The following is a 22,269-nucleotide window of genomic DNA, read 5'->3' as shown; positions in this document are numbered from 1 at the left end:
CTGCAATCATCAGGGGGCAAAAAGCATGATGAGGCATTGCTCACTGGATAATTACAGAGATGTGCAGAGCAGGAACTTCCACGTCACAGACACCTTCAGAGCGTTTTCCTTTTTTTCCCAGTTTGAGCCCACAGAGGAGTCGCTGGATTTCTCCATGAAGGATCATTTTCACACAGCCAACTGAGACAAGCCTTTTTCATTCTGACAAAATCACCCTGTTTGTTGTCCAGACTGATCCTTGTCTTTGCAAGGAAGTGCAATACACTAAAAAGAAAAGCGAAATGAAATGAAATGAAAGAGGATTTGGTATAAAATATTGCACAGCTCACTCCAGGCATGATCTTCTCCTCAAGGCTCGACCTGATTTTGCTGATTTAAAACTGAAGGTTTTGTTTTGATTTTTTTTTTTTCCTGACCTCCTGCATCCCTCCAGCTGCTGAGGGAGCAGCACCTCAAGGAATGGCTCATGATTAGGGAATGAAATCTCTCCAGGATTTTATTGTGGATCCCACAGGATGGGCAGGGTGTGAACACGTGTCCAAAGCCACCCAGGAACACTGGGGTCACTTATTCCCTTGTCCTACAAAGAACAGTAGATTCTGCAGAGGAGCTCTGGGATTCCTACACCTGAGGAATCATTTGTTGGGATAATGGAGCTCAGAACCTCCTGGAGAGACTGAGAATGGACCTTCCAAACCAACGAGGCAGCTTTGAAATCCCTACCCAGAGAGCCCAGGGCATGGTTTGTGTGCCCTGCCAAGGTCATTCTGGGCACACAAGGGCCAGCCCTGGTCCCTGCAGGAAGGAAAGTTCAAAGAGGGTTTGATCAAGGGGCTCTCTGGGCATCCCAAGTGGAAGCTGCTCCCTTGTGCCCACAGCTGTCCCTGGGGCGTCACTTATTCCCTTGTCTTACAAAAAACAGCCCCGTAGATTCCTCAGAGGAGCTCTAGGATCCCTACACTTGAGGAATCATTTGTTGGGATAATGGAGCTTCAGAACCTCCTGGAGGGACTGGGAATGGACTTTCCAAACCAATGAAGACCCAGGGCATGGTTTGTGTGCCCTGCCGAGGTCATTCTGTGTCCCTGGATGTGGCCAGTCCTGTGAAGAAAGTTCACAGAGGGGTTTGCTCGAGGGGCTCTCTGGGCATCCCAAGTGGAAGCTGCTCCCTTGTGCCCACAGCTGTCCCTGGCAGCCCAGCAGGGTGTGACAGGGTGTGACAATGTGTGACAGTGTGGGCACACTGGCAGCAAGGTCTGGGACACAAATACTGCTGCACACGAGTTCATTGTTTGCATCCAAGGAGCTATGAGGGGGCAGTTTGTTGGGAGGGGTTCCAAGGGCAGCAAAAGTCAGATTTGGGACTCTATGGAGAGCCTGTTTAAGGTCACAGCTGCTTTCCTGTAGGAAACATCTCCAGGAGGCTGGCTGGGAGCTGTCACCGGCTCCTCAGGCTCCTCACAGCTGGTGACGAGGGCAACAGCGCTGAGGGACTTTTGGCTGTACTTGATCTCCAGGGCTGACTTCTCCGCTTGCTTCTCCCGCGTCTTCTCGGCGCGGTTCCACTCCTGCTCCTTCTGCTCCAGCTGCATGGCGCTGCAGTGAGGGGCGTACACCTCCGTGGTCTCCTCGAACTGCAAGCAGTCCACCTTGTAGTACTTCTTCTTGACGTGCAGCACGTCGTTGAACCTGTGGCCCCACAGGATCTCCCTGGGCACGTAGGAGCTGCGCGACTGGTGGGAGGTGCCCGTGGAGTCGCCCGTGTAGACGAACGTCACCAAGATCTCAAAGTTGTCCTTGGCCAGAGCTTTGCGGTCCAGGCCGTACAAGGGGCTGTCGCTGTCGATCTCGTGGACGACGGTGACGGGTGTGACCAGGATGATCTGGTCGTTGAGCAGCTTCAGGTCGCGGTACTCCATGGTCATCCTGCCCTCCTTGTCCTCCCTGTAGCGCAGCAGCTGCGCGCGCACCGAGCCCTCCACCATGTGGTTGGGCCGGAAGTCCCCGATGCGCCACATCAGGCAGAATTTGTCATCCCTCAGCCCGACCACGGCGTAGTAGCTGAAACGGATGGTCTGGGCCCTCTTGCGGGCCGTGGCCATCTTGGCCAAGGCCGCCCCGATGATGAAGGTGTCGATGATGCAGCTCAGCACCGACTGCAGGATCACCATGAGGATGGCGAGCGAGCACTCCTCGGTCACACAGCGGTAGCCGTACCTGTGGGGGCACATGCAAATGGAAACCTTTGTAACCTTTGGAAACCAATGGAAACCTTTGTAAAGGTTTCTTTTTATGTGAACTGAGAGGGGGAATTGTGGGACTCCATAAAATCAGAGGAGTTTGGGAAAGCTGCAAAAGGCAGGCCTCAGAGACAGCAGAACTGTGATTGGAGCTAAGCAGTAGCCATGAGATTGGTCAGCAGAAAAATTATGTAAGAAGCAAAAAAGGACAAATCGAATAGTAGAAAAAAATATGTAAGAGGTAGAGAAGTAAGGACAAATATTCTGTGTATTAATGCTTGTCTAGAATAACTAGACAAGTGAACCAAGAGGGGGAATTGTGGGAATCCATAAAATCAGAGCAGTTTGTGTCACAGACATGTTTTATGGAAAATCCTTTCCTTAGGATTTTTTTCTCCTGAGAAGCTGAGAGGCCTCAGGAACAAAATGTAAACAATGATTATCTGCTGCTGTGAATGCAACAGGTGCATCCTTGATTGGTCCATGTTGGTTGTTTCTAATTAATGGCCAATCAGTTAGCTGGCTCAGGCTCTCTGAGATGGCATCTTCCCATTGTCATAACCATGTAATGAGACTGATGGTGGAAAATAAAACAGCTCAAGGTTGTTCCTAGCAGTCCCATCCCATTTGTGATTTGTCCACAGACCCCAGCTGGCAATAGAAAATGCACAATTTATTCCAAGCCTGTGATCCTCCCCTGAAGTATTATCCATCTGTAATCCCATTGGCCCAAGTCTTATTCCGTGCCCACTTTGAATCTCCCTGTCAAGCTGTGGGAGGCAGACCAAGCTCTCTTGGCCCTTTTCTCCCTCTCTCCCCCTCCCTCCCCTTCCCCTCTTCACCCTCAGAAACCCCAAAATTGGGGATGGGACCCCCAATAAACCCTCATCTAATGAGCCCCCTCAGAAGCCGTGTGGAGTCTCCTTGCCTGCCTGCTGCTACGAGTGAACAAACAGCTTATGGGGCCAACCAAGGGCCCTCAAACGAACACCAGCTCGTACCCGATGGTGGTCTGGGTCTCCAGGGAGAACAGGAAGGCTCCTGTGAAGCTGTGCACGTTCGCCACACAGGGGGTGGCCTCCTCCTCATCGCTGAACACGTCCCCGTGCTGGACGGCAATCAGCCAGAACGCCAGGCCGAAGAACAGCCACGAGAGCACGTAGGACAGGGAGAAAATCACAAACATGTGGCGCCACTTGATGTCCACCAGCGTGGTGAAAATGTCCACCACGTAGCTCTCCCACTCCCCGAAGATGTGCTTGAAGTAGACGTTGCAGCTGCCATCCTTGTGCAGGAATCTCCTCTGCAGCCTTTTCACCTCCTTTTCCGCGCTGTCCCTGCAGCTGCCGCGGTAGCTGACTTTGTTCCCCTGGATATTTACGGGCCTGTAGCAGCCACTTTGGTCATTCATCTTCCTCATCTCTGCCTCAGCTTACAGAAGGTCCCAGGGGTTGTTTGCTTTGTTCATTGGAAATCTGTGAAATAAAGGAGAAAGTCTGTTTTTGGTTGGATTTCCAAATCTGATCCCATTTACACCTGGAGGTGGATGGAGCAAAAAAGAACCACTGCAGACACAAGGATTGCTCTCAGGACCTGAGTTAACCTCTCTTGGTTTTGTTAAATCTTGTATTTCTCAGAGCCATTTGGCATTGCTCAGTGGACATTGCCCCAGGTGACTTTAAAATCACCATCACAGGTAATTTTTGGAAGGACACAGGCTGTGACATCCATCACAAAACTTGGCTCAAAACCAGGCCTGGAAATATGGCCCATCTACAAATTCAACCGGTTAGAAATGTCCTTATCAACCCTAAAATTTGGTCTGTAGATGAAAAGAGAAATCCAAACCTTTGTGGTGACCCTGTTGTGAGTAACGCCTTTAATGATCCCATGGAGCAACATTAAAAGCATGACGAGCTCCCCTGAGAAGTCACAAATGGCACCAAGCACTTAAATTTGGCCAAATATTGGACGAAATAAATTGCTTTTTCCAATTTTCCTTGTTTTCCTCCATTAAGAAAAAAAAAAATTGGGAAAATTCCCTTATTTAGAGGTAAAATTCAATCACATAGGCAGGGAAATTCAGTGCTGGTGTGTTTAAAATAAAAAATGTATCAAACACACGATCATCCATCATTATTTATGTTCCAGAAAAACCTGCTCTTGTGAAGTGAACTTGACTGAGCTGGTGCTACAGAGACATGTTTGTTCAATTTGGAGAAAATTATTTACATTTCAAATGAAAAAAAAAACAACCCTCTGAGGTCCTGGAAAGCCTCTGAAATCCTTCCTTCAAGCAAACAAAAAAATATCCGGCTGCCAAAAAGATTTAAATCTTGATTAATGAGTTTGGAACAATCAGGGAGGATGTTCATGGTGACACAAATTTAGGAAGTGATGTGGATGAGGAGATTCCTCTGTTAGAGCAGAGAGGAACTGAGCAGTGCCAGTCCTGGGCCATATTCAGTGACCAAGAACAAGAATTGTGTTAGAAATTGAGACCTCATCACCTGAAATCCAATAAAACCCACGACATTTAAAAAGGAAAATCCTTTTCCTGCAAGTCTCCAGCTCATTCCATGACATCCCCGCCATTAACACACAAACCAGCCAGAAGTGATGGGGACACAGCAGAAAAATTCCAATTTTTCGCTAGTTTCATGCTTCTAACTCATATTCTTAAAGGAGAAGAAAAAAAAAAAAAAAGAAAAACCAAACCTAATATTTTTGTGGAGAACCTGTCATTATTCTTCCAGAAACTGCAGGTTTTTGATGGAAAAATGACAAGCCCTTTTCCCATCTTTAAGCTGGTTTCAGAGTTCGGATGTAGGTTTCAGTGTAGCCAAGAAATCCATGGAAAATGAATTTAAGAAGAGCGAATTTCAGAAAAACCAACTTTCCTAGGGGAATTCTTTTCCTCAGGTCCTCACTGCCTTCAGCTGAGCAGAAATGACTGCACACACTTCCAGGCAGAGGAGAGTCAGGCCCAGGAGTGTAAAATATATTGGATGGACTGGATTAACAGCCCAAAAACTCTCCCCTCATCCAAGGAACAATGACAAGCATGCAGAGACATTCATCCAAAAACACTTAAAAGCCAAACATAGTTTCCATTTCTTTTTTTTTTTCTCTTCCCCCCCACCTTTTTTTTTTTTTTTTCCAGTCCAGAAATGAATGTGACATATGGTGTCGTAGCCTCAGAATGTGGCCTTCATTAAAAAACACAACATTAATGTTTCCAAAAATACTTCTTGGAATAGGGTCTTTGGAAACATTCATATGACTTGCTTTGCTCAGAGTTTTAAACAAACACTGCAGCCTGCTCTGTTGAAGACCCAACATTTTCAAAGTTGTCTTTAACAACAAACAAAAACTGGAAACTGTTGAGGGTTTGGTTCTTTGGTTGTTTTGTTTTTTTTTTTTTTTTTAAGGACCTCATAATGTGAGGTGTGAAAATGAAGTGAACTGCAATCAGGAGCCAATGTGACCTTAAATAAAAATATTTGTGGGGCTTTGTGTTGAGGGGCAGCTCCAACGTTTCTTGTCTGACAAGGGCAGGACCCAGGGAATGCTGGAGCTGGGTCAGGGGAGGTTTTGCTGGATTTTGGGAACAGGTTCTTCTCCCAGAGGGTCCCCAAGGAATGGGCACAGCCCCGAGGATGCCAGAGCTCCAGGAGGGTTTGGACAGCACTCCCAGGGATGCCCAGGGTTGGATTTTGGGGTATCATGGCCCCAAAATCATCACTAGATGATCTTTCATCCTCCCAACTCAATATCCCGTGATTGTCCTGCTTTTCTTATTGACTACTCCAAACCAGAGTTCATTGAAAACACTCCCAAACAACAAGGACTCTAAAAGGGACTCAAATTTATGAGTCAAATACTCCTGAGTGGATCCCACCCTCTGCTGTCACCATCAGAAAATCTTCACATTTCCAAAATTGTGTTTCACTTTGGGTTTTGGTGGGGAGAACCTTGGATGGTGGCACACACAGCAATGGGGTAAAGACCACTCTGATTTTCTGGTCATCTGCCACAACCAGGAGACAATTTTGATGTGGAGATGACTTTTGGGAATTCTGACTTTACACGGGGTTTATCCTAAGCACAAGTTGTATTTATTGAAATACTCCAGGGGGTGTCTGAGATGGGTTTTTGGCTGGTACAGGAAGCCAGGGAACAGGTTGGGACTTCCCCAAACTATCCAAAGTAAATCTGCAATAAGAAAGGGGATGTGATGTAGAGCTCCATAAACCAAACCAAAAAATCAAGCCCTGGATCTGGATGGAGCAAAAAAGAACCAGTGCAGAGCAGGGCTGAGAGACAAGAATTGCTCCCAGGACCTGAGTTAAGCTTTCTTGGTCTTGTTAAAATTTGGATTTCTCAGAGGATTTGGCATTGCACAGTGGGGACTGCTCCAGGTGACCTAAAACCCCAAATTACACAGTGGACACTGCCCCAGGTGACCCAAAATCCCAAATTACACAATGGACACTGCCCCAGGTCACTCAAAACCCCAAACTGCTCCACGGGAACTACCCCAGGTGACCTAAAACCTCAAACTACACATTAAACACTGCCCCAGGTGACCCAAAATTCCAAATTACACAGTGCACACTGCCCCAAGTGTCCTAAAACCCCAAAATGCACAATGGACACTGCCTCAGATGACCCAAAATCTCTGGAAGGAGCCTCCTCAGCCACTCCTGCCCAGTATTTTGGATGTGCTTAAACATAATCCAAACCTGCACTTTTCGAGGCCATCTCTTTGAGTCTCTCAAGTGGAATAATAATAATAATAATAATAATAATAATAATAATAATAATAATAATAATAATAAATAATCATGCATTATAATTAGTTACTCCCTGACATTGATGTTGCTCAGAACATTCAGGTCCAGGCCCACCCTTGGGTGCTGCTGGATTATGTGAATCAAATTATGTTCCTGGATTATGGAAATCAGTTTTAGGGTCTGTCCCTCGTTCCTGAGGACACCATGGAGCAGAAATGTGATTTCCCCATCCCAGAGCAGTTTGGGAACTCAGCTGTTTGTCCCTCTGCTGCAGAACATTCACCAAAATCTGATTATCACCAAATTATTACCAAGGGCCACAGAGTCCCAGCCAGACTGATGACCTCCAACCTCAGAGTCGTTTCCAAAGCCTGATTTTCCAAACTGGGAAATATTTGACACATCCCTAAGGAAGCCCCACGATTCCATGAGAGGTCCTGTTACCTGGTAAAGATTAACAACGGGGCTGGGGGAGGATTTAAAAGCATTTTCTACTCACTAAAGCTCAGGGATCTGTTGTTGCAAATGACTCTCAGATGTTGCCAGGAAGCGTTTTCACCTTCCTCTAACACTGACACATAAACCCTCCCCCTTTTCTGCCTTGCTTTTACTTTCTGTGGGCTTTTTCCTGGATTTCTGGGCATGTTTGTGCACATCTTGAGCCTCCCCTTGCATTGCAGCACAGCTGAAATGGGTTTTTTTGCTCTCTGTTCTTATAAATGTATTTCTCCCCTTCAAATGAAAGTTTTTTGAGATGAAAATAAAGCAGCCAAGCCAGGCAGGATGGTAGGAAGGCAGAAACAGAGAAATCTCAAAAGATTCATTTAAATGGCAGAAACAGAGAAATCTCAGCAGATTTATTTAAATGGCAGAGAGTTGTTCTGAAGAATAAATGTATCAGAGTTCTGAAACCAGAATAATTGTTAATTATCTAAGCCAAGGCCAGGATTTTACTGTGCTGGATCCTGAAATGCTCAGGGAGATACAGAAGTGCTCCAGAGATGTGATCAGGGGCCTCCACACTGAACCCCCAAACTGATAACACTTTGAAAACTTCACCCCAGTCAGATATGGGAGGAAATTCCTGTATTTCAAAGGTCATAAAGGAGTGCAGTGGCACAACCAGGAACAAATCCAGCACCGACTTTTACCCATTGAAGAGCTGCCACAAAGCAAACACCAGCAGGAGCAGATTTTCTTATCACATTTCTATTTTCATGTAGTTCCTCTTGAGCCGTGCCAGAACAACTCCGGCTCCTGATTGTCAGAACAGTCAATCCAAAGCCTCGAGCATCAAGCTGAGCCTTTCAAAGACTTTCACTGGATGTAATTGTCAATTTAATCCCGATATTTGGAGTTCAGGGCTCAGCGTTTTGTGAGGATAATCCCTCTTGCACCGTAACCTAATACCTAACAAATTGCTGCTACACCCCTTTTATGACTCCCTTTTCCCATTGTGTAAACAATAGGGGTGAATTTTTGTTCGGTGACAACTTCACTCAACAGCCTGTTTGTAAAACATTAAGCAAAACAATGTGAAGATCTGGCTTCCAGGATAATTCTGTTCTGAGATCAAATCAAAAAGAAAACAACCCCAGACCTCCAAATTAAACTGGGGCTCTCTTAAATTGGTAATAATCCCTCCCACCCCACACTCAAAGTGGTGCCTCTCTCTCTCTGCTTTAGCAATCACCTCAGTTTTCTGCTTCATTTTGGAAATGATCTGAAAGGTTTCCAGTTTTAGTCATTGTTGTGTAACCCTGGAAGGGTTTCAGCTCCGAGACCACAAATGTGACAAGTCAGAACCTTCAGGGCTGCTTTGGGATTGGCTCCAAGGCTTGTTCCTTAAAAAAAAATCCACCACCCACAAAACCTAAATAAATCCATTGTAGCACAGCATTAAGGCTCTTCCTTCCTTCCTTCCTTCCTTCCTTCCTTCCTTCCTTCCTTCCTTCCTTCCTTCCTTCCTTCCTTCCTTCCTTCCTTCCTTCCGCCACTTCCTTCCGCCACTTCCTTCCGCCACTTCCTTCCGCCACTTCCTTCCGCCACTTCCTTCCGCCACTTCCTTCCTTCCTTCCGCCACTTCCTTCCTTCCTTCCGCCACTTCCTTCCGCCACTTCCTTCCTTCCGCCACTTCCTTCCTTCCTTCCTTCCTTCCTTCCTTCCTTCCTTCCTTCCTTCCTTCCTTCCGCCACTTCCTTCCGCCACTTCCTTCCGCCACTTCCTTCCGCCACTTCCTTCCTTCCGCCACTTCCTTCCGCCACTTCCTTCCTTCCGCCACTTCCTTCCGCCACTTCCTTCCTTCTGCCACTTCCTTCCTTCCGCCACTTCCTTCCTTCCTTCCTATTATCCCAGGATATTCCAATATTCCTGTGCCCCTTATCCTGGGATATTCCAATATTGCTGTGCCCCATATTCAGGAATATTCTAATATTCTCATGCCCCTTATCCAGGGATATTCCAAAATTTCTGTGCCCCTAATTCATGAATATTTCAATATTCCTGTGCCACTTATCCATAAATATTCCAACATTCCCTGTGCCCTTTATCCAGAAATATTCCTGTGCCCTTTATCCAGGGATATTCCAATATTCCTGTGCCACTTATTTAGGAATATTCCAAAATTCCTGTGCCCTTTATCCAGGGATATTCCCGTGCCCTTTATCCAGGAATATTCCAACATTCCTGTGCGCCTTATCCAGGAATATTCCAATATTCCCGTGCCCTCTATCCAGGAATATTCCAACATTCCTGTGCCCCTTATCCGGGTGTGTAGATGTGATCAATGTATATATCTAAAAGAACCTAAAAAAAATTAAGCATAGGGGTTGTTTTAAACAGGATTTTCCCCCCCTGTGACTCGCACAGAGGCCGATTTGTGCCCCTCAAGGCCCGGGATGGAGCTCTGAGTGTGGAATTCCCGACTGGAATTCTTGGTGTGGAATTTTCCCCCAGCCCTGCCTGTGAAGGAGCTCCTGGATGGGAATCCCGAGCTGTTTGCCACCAGGCTGCTCAGCCAGCCGTGTTTTTCCTGTTTTACCTCTCCAGGCAAACAGGGTGAGAGAGGGAGCAGATCTTATCAGGGCCCATGTTAACAAAAATACATCAAATACAAACCTGCTACACTGCAAGTGTCAACACTCCACACACACACACAAAAATGATATCTAAACTGCACTCGGGTTCATTTTATTGCCAAAGCAATTCCCAAAGATTGTTTTGAGAGACAACTTCTCTGTTTGGCCTCACAGGTGCTGAGGGCCTGTAAAAGAAATCTCTCTCTTATTTATTCCACAATATCATTACAGTGTGCTGTCACCAGAGAGAAGAGCGTGGCTAAAGAGAATTTCACGCTCTGGTTTGAAATTTACTGCCCTGATTCAGGGCAGTTGGATAAATGATCGGCCATCAAAATTAAATTAAATTCAAGAGTGATGTACACAGCCCCAGTGGGAGATTTATCTTATCCTATTTTGTATCCTGTATTTTTCATGGGTCGTTTTTACTCCTCACTGAATAAAATGGAATTACAGCATGACTTGCTCAAAGCCAGAGTCCTTCCAAATTCAAACACAAATCCAAAGGTGATTAACGAAACCCCAAATCACTCCCAAGGCCTCCCCAGCCCCAAATCATGAGCTCAGGCTGGTGGCATTCCTCTTCTGGAACATTCCACGTGGTGCCAAGCTCTATCAGCTCAGGATGAGAGGAACCTTGGGAAGTGAAGTCTTTGAAAAACACAAAGTGGTGTTTCCCACAGGAAAAAAAAAAAAAAAAAAAAAAAGAAAAAGAAAAAACCCCAAAACATCATTAGGGTGTCTTAATTTGGGAGCAAGCACAAGGCTGATCAAGGGAGGGAAAGAAAGTTTGAATTAAGAAGAATAAAAAGAGACCTCAGAGGTGCTGGAATGATGCCAGGAGTGCTGGAACAAAGGGAAAGTGATCTGAACACAATAATGGCCCCAAAAAGCCCTGAGGATGGGCTGATGCCTCTTTGGGACTACCTAAAACAGAGGCCAGACAAAATTAAGATAATAAAAAGTGATTATGATTATTGAAGAGCCTTCAGGTGCATTTAGGGCAGACAAAGCCCACCCAAAATGGACAATGGGTCATGGGTTTTCACACTTTTATAAGTTTGGTCCATTTTGGAGGTTAATTTTCCAGTAACAGCTCCAGGTAATGAAGTCACTGACCCCAAGTTTGCTGCCCCCAACTCCCTTTTGTTTCCATCTCAGGGCCTGAGGCAGTGAGGTGTCCTTGATTGCCAGGCCTGCAGAGGAATTGTTGTGTCTGCCCCAAAATGGGAAAGCAGCAGCTCCCACTGCACATGGAGTTTAGAGTTACATGCTGAAGAACTGCAGGATTACAAATATATAAAATATATTTTATATATAAAATATTTCTATGGATATAAATATATATACATATATAAATATATATAAAATATAAATATATAAAATATAAATATATAAAATGTAAATATATATAAAATACATAAAATTTTATATATTATATATAGAAATATAAAATATATAAATTTACATTTATATATTATATAAATATTTAATATTTATATATAAAGTATATGTTTACATATATAAATATTATATGTTTTGTATATTTTATATATAGAATACAAAAATATATAAAATATATAAAATAGATGAAATATATAAAGTATATAAAAATATAAATATATATAAATATAAATATATATAAAAATATAAAATATAAACCATATAAAATATATAAAATATATAAAATGTATTTTATATATAAAATATATAAAATATATAAAATATATAAAAGCCAAAATCCTGAGGAATCAGAGCCTGCAGCCCATCCCAGGGATGCAGGGATGTCCCCGCTGCTCTCTGCGCTCACCAGGACTCAGCTCCTGGTGTCTGCAGGAGCTGCCAGGGCTCCTCCACGCCCTGACGTGTGTTGATAATTACGATCTTGTGCCCTGGGTTTGCTCGGGGGGTGTTTTTCCAATCAGCCTGGGAGATCTCTTTGTTCTGCCGTGTAAAACGCGGCTCTGAGGTCACTGCTCACCCTGCACACCCTTGGCTGGTTATGGACCGAGCTCGGAGCCCATTTCCCGCTGGGGAGGACACGGAGCTGGCTGTGTCATTGTCGGCCTCGATTGTTCCCCGGGATAATTCCAAGGAACGGAGCAGCTCACCAGCCTGGGCTGTATTGTGGTAAAAGCATCTTATCGACAATGAGAGGATGTGCAGGGTACCAGGCGTGTGGCTGAGGTCAAAAATCTGCTTTTCCTATTAAAGCATGAATGGGAACCGGCTCCATTGATTCAAAAGGAAAACTGGTTAAAGGTTCAGGGCCACCTCATTGAAATGTGTATTCCAACATTCCTGTGCCTCATATCCAGGAATATTCCAACATTCCTGTGCCTCATATCCAGGAATATTCCATAATTCCTGTGCTCCTTATCCAGGAATAATCCAATATTCCTGTGCCTTTTTTTCAGGGATATTCCAAAATTCCTGTGCCCCTTATCCAGGAATATTCCAAAATTCCTATACCCCTTTATCCATGGATATTCCAATATTCCTGTGCCCCTTATCCAGGCATATTCCAAAATTCCTGTGCCTCATATCCATGAATATTCCATAATTCCTGTGCTCCTTATCCAGGAATAATCCAATATTCCTGTGCTCTTTATCCAGGTATAGTCCAATATTCCTGTGCCCCTTATCCAGGAATATTCCAAAATTCCTATGCCCCTTTATCCATGGATATTCCAATATTCCTGTGCCCCTTATCCAGGAATATTCCAATATTCCTGGGCCCTTTATTCAAGGATATTCCAAAATTCCTGTGTCCCTTATCCAGGGATATTGCAACATTCCTGTGCCTCCTATCCATGAATATTCCATAATTCCTGTGCTCCTTATCCAGAAATATTCCAACATTCCTGTGCCACTTATCCAGAAATATTCCAAAATTCCTATACCCGTTTATCCATGGATATTCTTATATTCCTGTGTGCCTTCTCCAGGAATATTCCAGCATCCCTGTATCCATTATCCGGGAATATTCCAATATTCCTCTGTCCCATATCCAGGGTTATTCTAATCTTCCTGTGCCCCTTAACCATGAATATTATAATATTCCTGTGTCCCTTATTCAGGGATATTCCAACATTCCTGTGCCCCTTACCCATGAATATTCCAGCATTCCTGTGCCTCTCATCCATGAATATTCCAATTTTAAAGGCCATTTCTGATGCCACCAAAGCAGGTGGCTCTGGATTTCCGTGTGTGACAGAGGTCAGTAGGGGCATCCCAAGGGATGCCAACCTTTCTGTGTGTTTATATTAGGAGGCTGAATTATTCAAAATTGAAATTTTAAAATAATCTCCATTTAATAATTGAAAACTGAATTATTTAAAACCTGTGCTTTTGGTTCAGGGCAGGTTTTGGCACCCTAATCTGCATTTCCTTAAAGCTGCAGGCTGCACATTCCCCTGTCCCAGTCCTGGGTATTGCATTTATTTAGAGAGAACTCTGGGATCCTCCAGAATAAAAGGATCCTTATTGCAGAATTTGGAAAAATATCCAGGAGGAGGGATGAAATATTGCCCCTCCACACTGAACAGGGAACCTTTTCTTCCTGTGCTGCTTCAGGACCTGCTCCTGCAAGGTCTCGTCTGTCAGCGGCTGCAATCAGCTCTAAGAGCCTGAATTGCCATCCTGGAAATCGCTGGGATTGTTGTGGTGACACAAAACCCGGCCAGGGCGGAAGCTCCCGGGCAGGTTTGGGGCAGCACCCTGCAGAAAGGAGGGAGAGGAACGGCAGAGTTGTCTTTAAAACCTGCTGGGAGATAAAAAACCAGCGCTGGGAGATGAAAGAAACAATGGGAAGGATTCCACTGATTGATGAATGGAAAAAGGTATTTGATTTTGCAAATAAACTTTAGGTTTGCTGATAAATGGGATTGGATATTGAGAGATTAAAGAAACAATGGGGAAAACTCATAAATTCCACAGGAAAAATTAAAAGGGGGAGTTATACATTAGAGGGGAGTGTCTGGTACCAGGTGTTTTGGGAAGTCTGTACCCCTCAAGTACCTCAGAAATGGGGAAAAAGAGAGGAATATTGGGATGAAAAGGAGATCATCATCATCATCACCACCATCCTCATCATCAGACCCTCTTTCATTTGAGAGGAATGACAGATTTGTCTTTCCAAACCAGCTGTGGGTCTGATGGGAGATAAAACCAGCACTGGGAGATAAACAATGGGAAGAATTCCACTGATGGATGAATGGAAAAAGAGATTTGCCTTTACAAATAAACTTTAGAGTTGCTGATAAATGAAATAAAACATTGAAAGATGAAAGGAAGAAAAACCCATAAGTTCTCTAAGAATTAAAACAATGAGGAAAGAAAAACCCATAAGTTCCATAAGAATTAAAAATGAAAAGGGAGGGTTGTGCATTAGAGGGGAATCTTTAGGATCAGGTGTTTTGGGAAGTCTGAACCTCTCAAGTACCCCAGAAATGGGGAAAGAGGGAGGGAAATATAGCCAGGAAATTGGGATAAAAAGAAGGCAGCATCCTCCAAAAATTGGAGATGCCCCATGGCCTCTCCCTTTATTAGAACAAAGTTCCAGGATTCCTCTGTCTCCTTTTTTGACAGAAACCTTTGCTGTTTGTGGATGAATTTTCCTGACAGGATCCTTTCCCAGACCCATTCCTGGTGCCCAGCACGGCCTCTCCTTAGGGCTCTGTGCAGGGAGCTTGGGTTTCACTCTATTCCTCCCAACCCCTGGGACACACAGCCTCGGCCTGATTTGGAAAACAAAAAGATTTAACGGCGTTTTTTAAGTTTTTCCACTGATTTCAGCGAGGTCTTTGACAAGCTGAAGAATTTGCAGGAATGGTGTTAATCTGATGTCGCAGTCGCAATAAATCCCCGTTGTGCTGGATCGCGTTCTGCCCATTAAAACGCTGTGACCCATTGTCATCCAAGTGGAACCACATTCCACTGGCTGCTCCAAAGGTTCTGATTTCACTCCCGATTGTTGCCAGGGCAACTGCACCTCCATCCAAAACTGCCTCACCAATCTCTGAACTCCACTGAACGGGCTGGAGATAAAGCAAAGCACTAATTACTTATTCCCATTGAAAAAATCCAAATCGAGCCTTTCTGTAATTACTTATTCCCACTGAAAGAGTTCAAATGAAACCTTTTTTTTTTGAGGCCTGCATACCAGAAACTCAAAGAACTCTTGGAGGGTCACTTGGGTTTTTTTGGGTTTTTTTGGGTTTTTTTTTTTTTTTTCCTCATTTCTTTGCGGAATAACTGGTTGTGGTGACAAAATACCATGAACAGATTAATATTCTGAGTCTATCCAGAGCAAGATTGCACTGGAAATCTCACCACAGGCTGCTCCTGGAAAGAGTCCTCACTCTTTCTGAAGAGGATTTTCATGAATAGCCAAACAGCTGGTGAGGGCTTGTGAGTGGAAACAGAAATATTTGGATTTCTCCCGTTGAGATTTCTGGTGGAAAGTGGCCTGTGCTTTATGGCCTCCGCTTTTATGAAGTGAATATCATCCCTGAGGCTCAGATTTGTCCTAATCTGAATTTGAGAGGGACAAAGCCAGGTAGGAAATTGCTCTTTGTCCCAGGGCTGCTGGGGATCAGCATTTCCTGGAGAGCAAAAGGGGCCACTTGGCCATCCAAAATTGGGGCTGGAGGGTCAGGAGTGAGCAGGGCCAGGTGCTGCAGGTTCTGCCACTCCAGAACAGTGCCCTGGTGCACAGCATTCAGTGCCAACTTCAAACCAGTTTGGGAGAGAATATTTTAAATGGAACTGGATGTTTTGTGAAGTTGTCTCAGGAATGGAGATGCCTTCATTAAACATGGAAATCTTCCAGTAAAATTTTGCTCTTTTATCCAGGTGAGTCCTTTCACACAGCTCTGTGAGCCCGTCTTGGTTTTCCCTTGAAGAAAACTTGTCTGAGAAAAGGCCAAAATTACCTTTTTTTTCAGTTTGTTTGCTAGACAAACTGAAATATCAGCCCTTAGATCTTCTGTGGGAAGTGCTGGCCCACTCTCCCAGCAAGGAGAACTCCAAAATTCAATGGTTTTACTGCTGAACCTTTCCACAGCTTCCAATTCTCCCAATTCTCCCAGTTCTCCAGCCCACCATGTCACCACAAAGTTGCGAAGTTGAAGATTCTCCTCCCCTGGCTGCACCCTCAGAACATGAATTTATCTGCTTCAAAAAGAGGAACCAATGATGGAATCCTGACTGGAAGACACAAGAAATGAACCAGTTCCTTGTGAAATTCATCACGGCCACTTCTTGGGTTCCAGCCTTGCCTCCTGCCAGGCAGGACGGACAAGTTCTCTTTTACAAGTGAAGATGAAAAATGAAGAATCAAATCAAGGCCTTGTCCCTTGGTTTGAAAGCAAACAGAAACGGGAGGTGGTGTTTGCACGCTGGGCTCGTTTGTATTTATCACACAGTGGTTTAATTGCACAATGAATTACTGGGAAGGGGCGTTCTCTTACCAAAGTTTCTCATCAAGCTCAGGGTGAGAATATTGGGCAAGAAAGGTGACTAAGAGCAGAAAAAGGGGCAGAGAATCTCCAGAATTTCAGTCAGGCCAGGGAACACTGGGGTGAGGGAGCAGCTTCCTGGTGAAAGGTTTGTGCTATCTCAAAAAACCAAACCCCTTCTAAAATATATCCCATAAATCCATCTAAGGGAAAATACTTTAAGATAAAAAGATGTCACACTATTCATTAGAGCCTGTCATTAGAACATCTTTGTTAAATATGCTAATTGGCAAGGTCTAAAAAATCATATACGCAATCTACCTATAAGTGAATTTCAGTGTATTCCATCATAACAAATTGTTGCACCATAAAATTCCTTATCAAGAACTGAAATAAAAGCCCTTTACCCCTTAACTGTGTCTAGATCTTCATCTTGAAACTGCAACCAATTGTTGCACCATAAAATTCCTTATCAAGCATTGAAATAAAAGCCCTTTATCCCTTAACTGTGCCTAGATGTTAATTTTCAAACTGAGGTGAGGGAGCAGCAGAAACTTCTTCAGTGTGGAGGTTTCCCACCTGACTTTTCCAGGAGATGTTCAAAACCTCTGCTGGCAAAGGGGCTGCTCAGATTTCAACTTTTTGTCTGAGAATCCATCTTTTGCTGAAGTTTTTGTTCCTTAGGAGAATTTCTCTGAGCTAATGACCCATCCATCAGTCCCTAAGTGACAGGTACAGAAATCCTGGCAAGGACTTGGCTGCTCATTCCAACACTTCCAGCAGAGTTTTTGCTGCACTTTTGGAGCCCATCTAAAATAGGGATTGCCTGGGTATCACCTGAATTTAGAGAATTTGCAGCTGGTTAACTCTGATTGATCAGCTGGCATTTGCTCAGCGCTGCCAAAACATCCATCAGCAAGAGCTGAAATAATCCTGGTTTTATCAGAAATGAATCAACTGCCCCAGCTCTGCTGCACCCATCTCCTTATCTCACTGTATTCACACCATATCAGAGCAGGAATTAGGAGAGAGCAGCAGAATGTGGGTCCAGAAAAACATGGAATGTGGCATGGAGGTGGGAGAGGAGAGGAGAGGAGAGGAGAGGAGAGGAGAGGAGAGGAGAGGAGAGGAGAGGAGAGGAGAGGAGAGGAGAGGAGAGGAGAGGAGAGGAGAGGAGAGGAGAGGAGAGGAGAGGAGAGGAGAGGAGAGGAGAGGAGAGGAGAGGAGAGGAGAGGAGAGGAGAGGAGAGGAGAGGAGAGGAGAGGAGAGGAGAGGAGAGGAGAGGAGAGGAGAGGAGAGGAGAGGAGAGGAGAGGAGAGGAGAGGAGAGGAGAGGAGAGAAGATGCAAAACTGCTGTGAGGTTCATTCCTTTGCAGATCAGGAAAATTAATCTTCCTCCTTTCCTTCTTTCAGTGACTAATTTCTGTTACTGTAACAAGGAGTAAAAAAGTTGATCTCCACCAAAACTTAAATATTCACTTCCTCTTCTCCACCCACTCTGTTCACTTGATAAAGCATTTCCCTCTCCATTCCAGCTCCGGCAAGAAAGCTCACAACAATATTACAGCAAACACTCTAAAAAAAGTTTTTTCTGTCAATTAGATGTTTGTAATCACACTCTGCATCACCCTCCCCAGAGAATGAGTCAGGGCTCCCAGGAGAGCACGATCCCAGAAGGAAGGAAAATGATGTAACACCAGGACTTTGCAAAAGTTTTTATCCAGACAGAGCAGCTCTGACAGTCTGGATCCCCTCTGGATTTCAGCCCTTCCAGCCTGGATCCCCTCTGGATTTCAGGCTCTCACAGCCTGGATCCCCTCTGGATTTCAGGCTCTCCCAGCAAAGGCTTTTATCCAGACAGAGCAGCTCTCCCATCCTGGATCCCCTCTGGATTTTAGGCTCTCACAGCCTGGATCCCCTCTGGATTTCAGCCCTCCCACTCTTGATCCCCTCTGGGTTTTCAGCTCTCCCACCCTGGATCCCCTCTGGATTTCAGGCTCTCACAGCCTGGGATCCCCTCTGCATTTCCAGCCCTCCCAGCCTGGACCTTCTCTGGATTCCAACCCTCCCAGCAAAGGTTTTTATCCAGACAGAGCAGCCTTGTATCCCCTCTGGATTCCAGCTCTCCCATCCTGGATCCCCAATGGATTTCCAGCCCTCTCAACCTGGATTTCCTCTGCATTTCATGTTCTTCCACCCTGGATCCCCTCTGCATTTCCAGCCCTCCCATCCTGGCTCTCCTCTGGGTTCCAGCCTTGTGGTGGCCGCTGCTTTGATCCCAGCACGGGCACAAGGATTTGAGGAAGTTTGGCAGCAGGGAAGGTGCAGGAGCCAGGACTGTGTAAGCAAAGCCCTGGCAGAGGCACCAAAACCTTCCAGGGACAGTGAATTGTCTCTGCCACCCTTCAGCTCGCCCAGGTGAGCTGCTCTGGACAGGTACCCGCCCCTTGCTGCAGCACTGAAACCCCAGGGACAGCAAGGAGAGGAAATCCTGCCCCCACTCTGCCTCTGGTGTGACGTTCCCAGACCCTCAGCCTGCTCAGAAAGGGATCTCAGAGTTTTCAGGACAGCTTGAAATGTTTGTTCAGGGTTTAGAAATATAGGAATGGAGGGATTTCTAAGGGGGATGAGCAGGATTCTTGCTAACTCATTTTTTTGTGGATTTTCATGGTGTAGGAGAGGGAAAAATCTCTCAGCAGGCTCCTTGCACAGACACATTGTGCACAGGTAGAGGTCACACAGGTGCTCATGCACACTCAGATCCAACAAATTGTGAATATTCCTGTTTGTTCCTCAGCCCACACTCACCCAATTGTCCCAACAAACCCTGAGCAGAGTTTTCAAAACTTTTATTCCATTTTCAGTCTCGTGTGAAAGGCGAGAAAACACAGATGTTATAATTCACTCCATCACAATCAGAAGTCAATTATTTCTTAATTACAAGACACTACAAGTGTTTCTTGACCTGTTAACTTTAGCCACCCCATACTGCAAATGCTTTAAATCCAATAATCCAAAATGATTGGTGCAGGTCCTACTACAATGCACCTTTCACAGTTCTATTTCTCTAAACTATTTAATCTTATTTGTAAGGCCATCCTCTGAAACTTGCTTCCAGTTTCATTTCTCTCTAACCAATGTTTCTCCTATTCCATGGCATTTCTAAGTCAGCATTTCTTATCTCAAAGTTCATATACAGATGCACAGGGTGTGAGCCTCCTGTCAAGCTTTAAAAATTTCCTACAATTCCATTTTCCACATTCTCCCTACAGTTCCATTTCCCACATTCTCCCTACAATTCCATTTCCCACATTCTCCCTGCAGTTCCATTTCCCACATTCTCCCTGCAATCCTATTTCCCACATTCTCCCTGCAATCCCATTTCCCACATTCTCTACAGGTTCTCACCCTGACCCGCGGTATTTAGAGCCTGGCTCAGCCCTGCAATTACCCAGCTCAGCACCCTCCCTAAACATGGGCTCCAACAAGCTCTGCCTCTCTTTAATATTCAAATTAACGCGAATTCCAGCCACTCAAACCGTGTTTCCAAACAACAACCATCGGGCTGCCAGGTTACACTCAAAACTGAACCATGAGCAGGTTATTCCCACCCGGGGTGTTTAGTTGCTTCAGAGCTCTCTAAGGCAACAGAATTTCTGTTTGTGTGAATAAACACAGGGAAAAAGTAATTAAGGAAGTGAGAAATGGGTTTTACCTGAATGTCCTGCTGAGGTTTCAAAGGATCTCTGCTTCACTCCCTCCTTTCTCTGGCTCTGTCTCTCTCTCCTTGCATGGCTGGACTGACAGGTTGGCAGGGCTGAGAACGACAGGTTGGGTTTGTTTTTTTAGACACAACTCCTCCCCTTCTCAAAGAAAAGGAAAAAAAAAAAAGGAAGAAAAAAGAAGGCAAGACTGTTTGGGAAAAGTTCACATAAAATCCTGTCCTTTCAGCACATTGGAGCTGGTGAGAAAAACGCTGCTTTGGGGAGGCCAGGAGTTTTCCAAGGGTTTTTCTCAAAAAGGTTCAAGGTTTGCTTTGCAAGAAGTGTGAAGCAGCCAAAGGATTTACACCAGAGCAGATCTGACCCCAAACCTTCCCTGAGAGCTGATCCTGAGGCAATTGCAGCCCTGACAAGAGGAAACGCTGGAAAGGGGCCTTGGATTTTATCCTTGCATCCCAGCACCATTATTTCTGGGGAATAAATGTCACCCAGAGGTGTCGAAAAACCTGATTTTTTTTCCCTCAGAACCCAGTGCTGCTAAGCTGCCCTCACTGCAGGTTATTTTAAATTCCTGCTTTGCTCTGTATTGGTTGCACAAAGACCAGCTCAGCTTCTGTCCCTGTCCCCTGAGAGGGTCCCAGAGAGCTGGGGGAGGATTTTACACAGTTTTTACACAGGTTTTTCACAGTGACCACAAAATGGGGTCGGTGTGAAAAGCTTCCACTTCCACAGGCCTTTCCAGGAGTCCTGGTCAGGTGGGCAAAACTCATCCCTGGGAATGCTCTACTACAATTCTTTTAAAACCAAGATACTGATTTTCCCCTGGTTTATCAATAAATTCTTAATTAGGGATGTGACAAACTAATTCAGAGCTGCCTGTGTCATGCTGGCCATGGAGTTTTGCTCCTGGCAACCCATGGCACGGTTTTCTGCTAATAAATGCCAGCACAGAGCAGCCAAGGGGTTGGTGAAACAACTTCTACCCTCCCACTCCCCTGCAATCTCCAAAAGAATGGACAATCAGCCTCCTTGGGTCTCTAAAGCTTTTTTAAGTTGGCACTTTGGGCACAAATCTGCAATTTCCAGGCCTGTTCTCTGCAGAGTCACTGCCTCTTCCTTAGCCAGCAAGCAGAAAAACAAACGGGCAGTAGACTAATGACTGTCATCTGCATAAATTTGCATCACAGACCCCTTGAGTAGAGCCCCATCTCCTCTGGGTCAGATTGGCACCTGAGTTGGAACAATGAGGGTTCAGAGGCTTCCTTTACCTGCCTCATGGTGTCACAGCTCTGCAGAGCCAAAACGGTTCCAAAACTTGGAAAAAATCCCCAGGCGGTTTAATTTCACATTGTAACGAGCTAGATTAGAGGTGAAACCAGCACATCTCAGGATGCCTTGTGAGGGCTGAGCTGGAGCAGAGGCTGGGCAGAGTTACAGAATAAAGCAGGGATTTATTCAAAGCATCTCCTCCATGGATCCACCTTGGGCAGCACAAGGGCCCAGCCAGGGCTGCTCCAAAGATGAACCAAAATGGTCCAAAAATGAACCCAAAATGAGCCAAGATGGTCACAAATTGAACCCATAATGAACCCAAAATGGTCACAAAATGAACCCAAAATGAACCAAAATGGCCCCAAAATGCACGGCCGGGCACGGGGTCTCTCCCTGGGATCAGTTCTGCTCCATTTGCACCTTGCAGTTCATTGTCCCATCCCAGCTTTAGCCCATCCAGTCCCACCCTGCTTGTTTTTCTCTCTCCAGCCCACGGGGTTTGTGCTCCTGGGCTGAGATTTGGATCATTTGTCCTTGGTGCCCAGCTGGAGCAGGAATTGTTTTTTCTCCCTGCTCTGTGCACAGAGCTCAGCATCCCCTGATGTGAGCCCAGCCCCACTCACTAAAGCAGCACAGAACCTGAAACACAGAAAAGCTAAACCTGAGGGATCACTCACACAGAGTCAGTGTGACATCACACC

At 45.2% G+C, this 22,269-nt stretch overlaps 1 protein-coding gene across 3 annotated transcripts in view; it reads right to left on the bottom strand.

Annotated features, from left to right (window-relative positions):
- Window positions 1–361: 361 nt before the first annotated feature.
- KCNJ16 (potassium inwardly rectifying channel subfamily J member 16) overlaps window positions 362–22,269 on the bottom strand; it is a 30,153-nt gene continuing 8,245 nt past the window's right edge. Inside the window, exons 2-4 of one of the 3 annotated variants that reach the window (XM_005495411.4) lie at window positions 20,290–20,437; window positions 3,242–3,715; window positions 362–2,217 (exon numbers count right to left, since the gene is read on the bottom strand). In XM_005495411.4, the coding sequence (XP_005495468.1) occupies window positions 1,353–2,217; window positions 3,242–3,660 (1,284 nt within the window). In that variant the 5' untranslated portion in view covers window positions 3,661–3,715; window positions 20,290–20,437 and the 3' untranslated portion in view covers window positions 362–1,352. Of the gene's footprint in view, window positions 2,218–3,241; window positions 3,716–7,535; window positions 7,614–20,289; window positions 20,438–22,269 lie in introns of those variants that run through there. The other 2 variants (XM_074555034.1, XM_074555035.1) reach the window with 2 other exon arrangements.

Source organism: Zonotrichia albicollis, chromosome 19, assembly GCF_047830755.1.
Source record: "Zonotrichia albicollis isolate bZonAlb1 chromosome 19, bZonAlb1.hap1, whole genome shotgun sequence".
NCBI lineage: Eukaryota > Metazoa > Chordata > Aves > Passeriformes > Passerellidae > Zonotrichia > Zonotrichia albicollis.
Note: the sequence above shows the minus strand (reverse complement) of the source record. Positions and strands in the feature narration are given on the sequence as shown.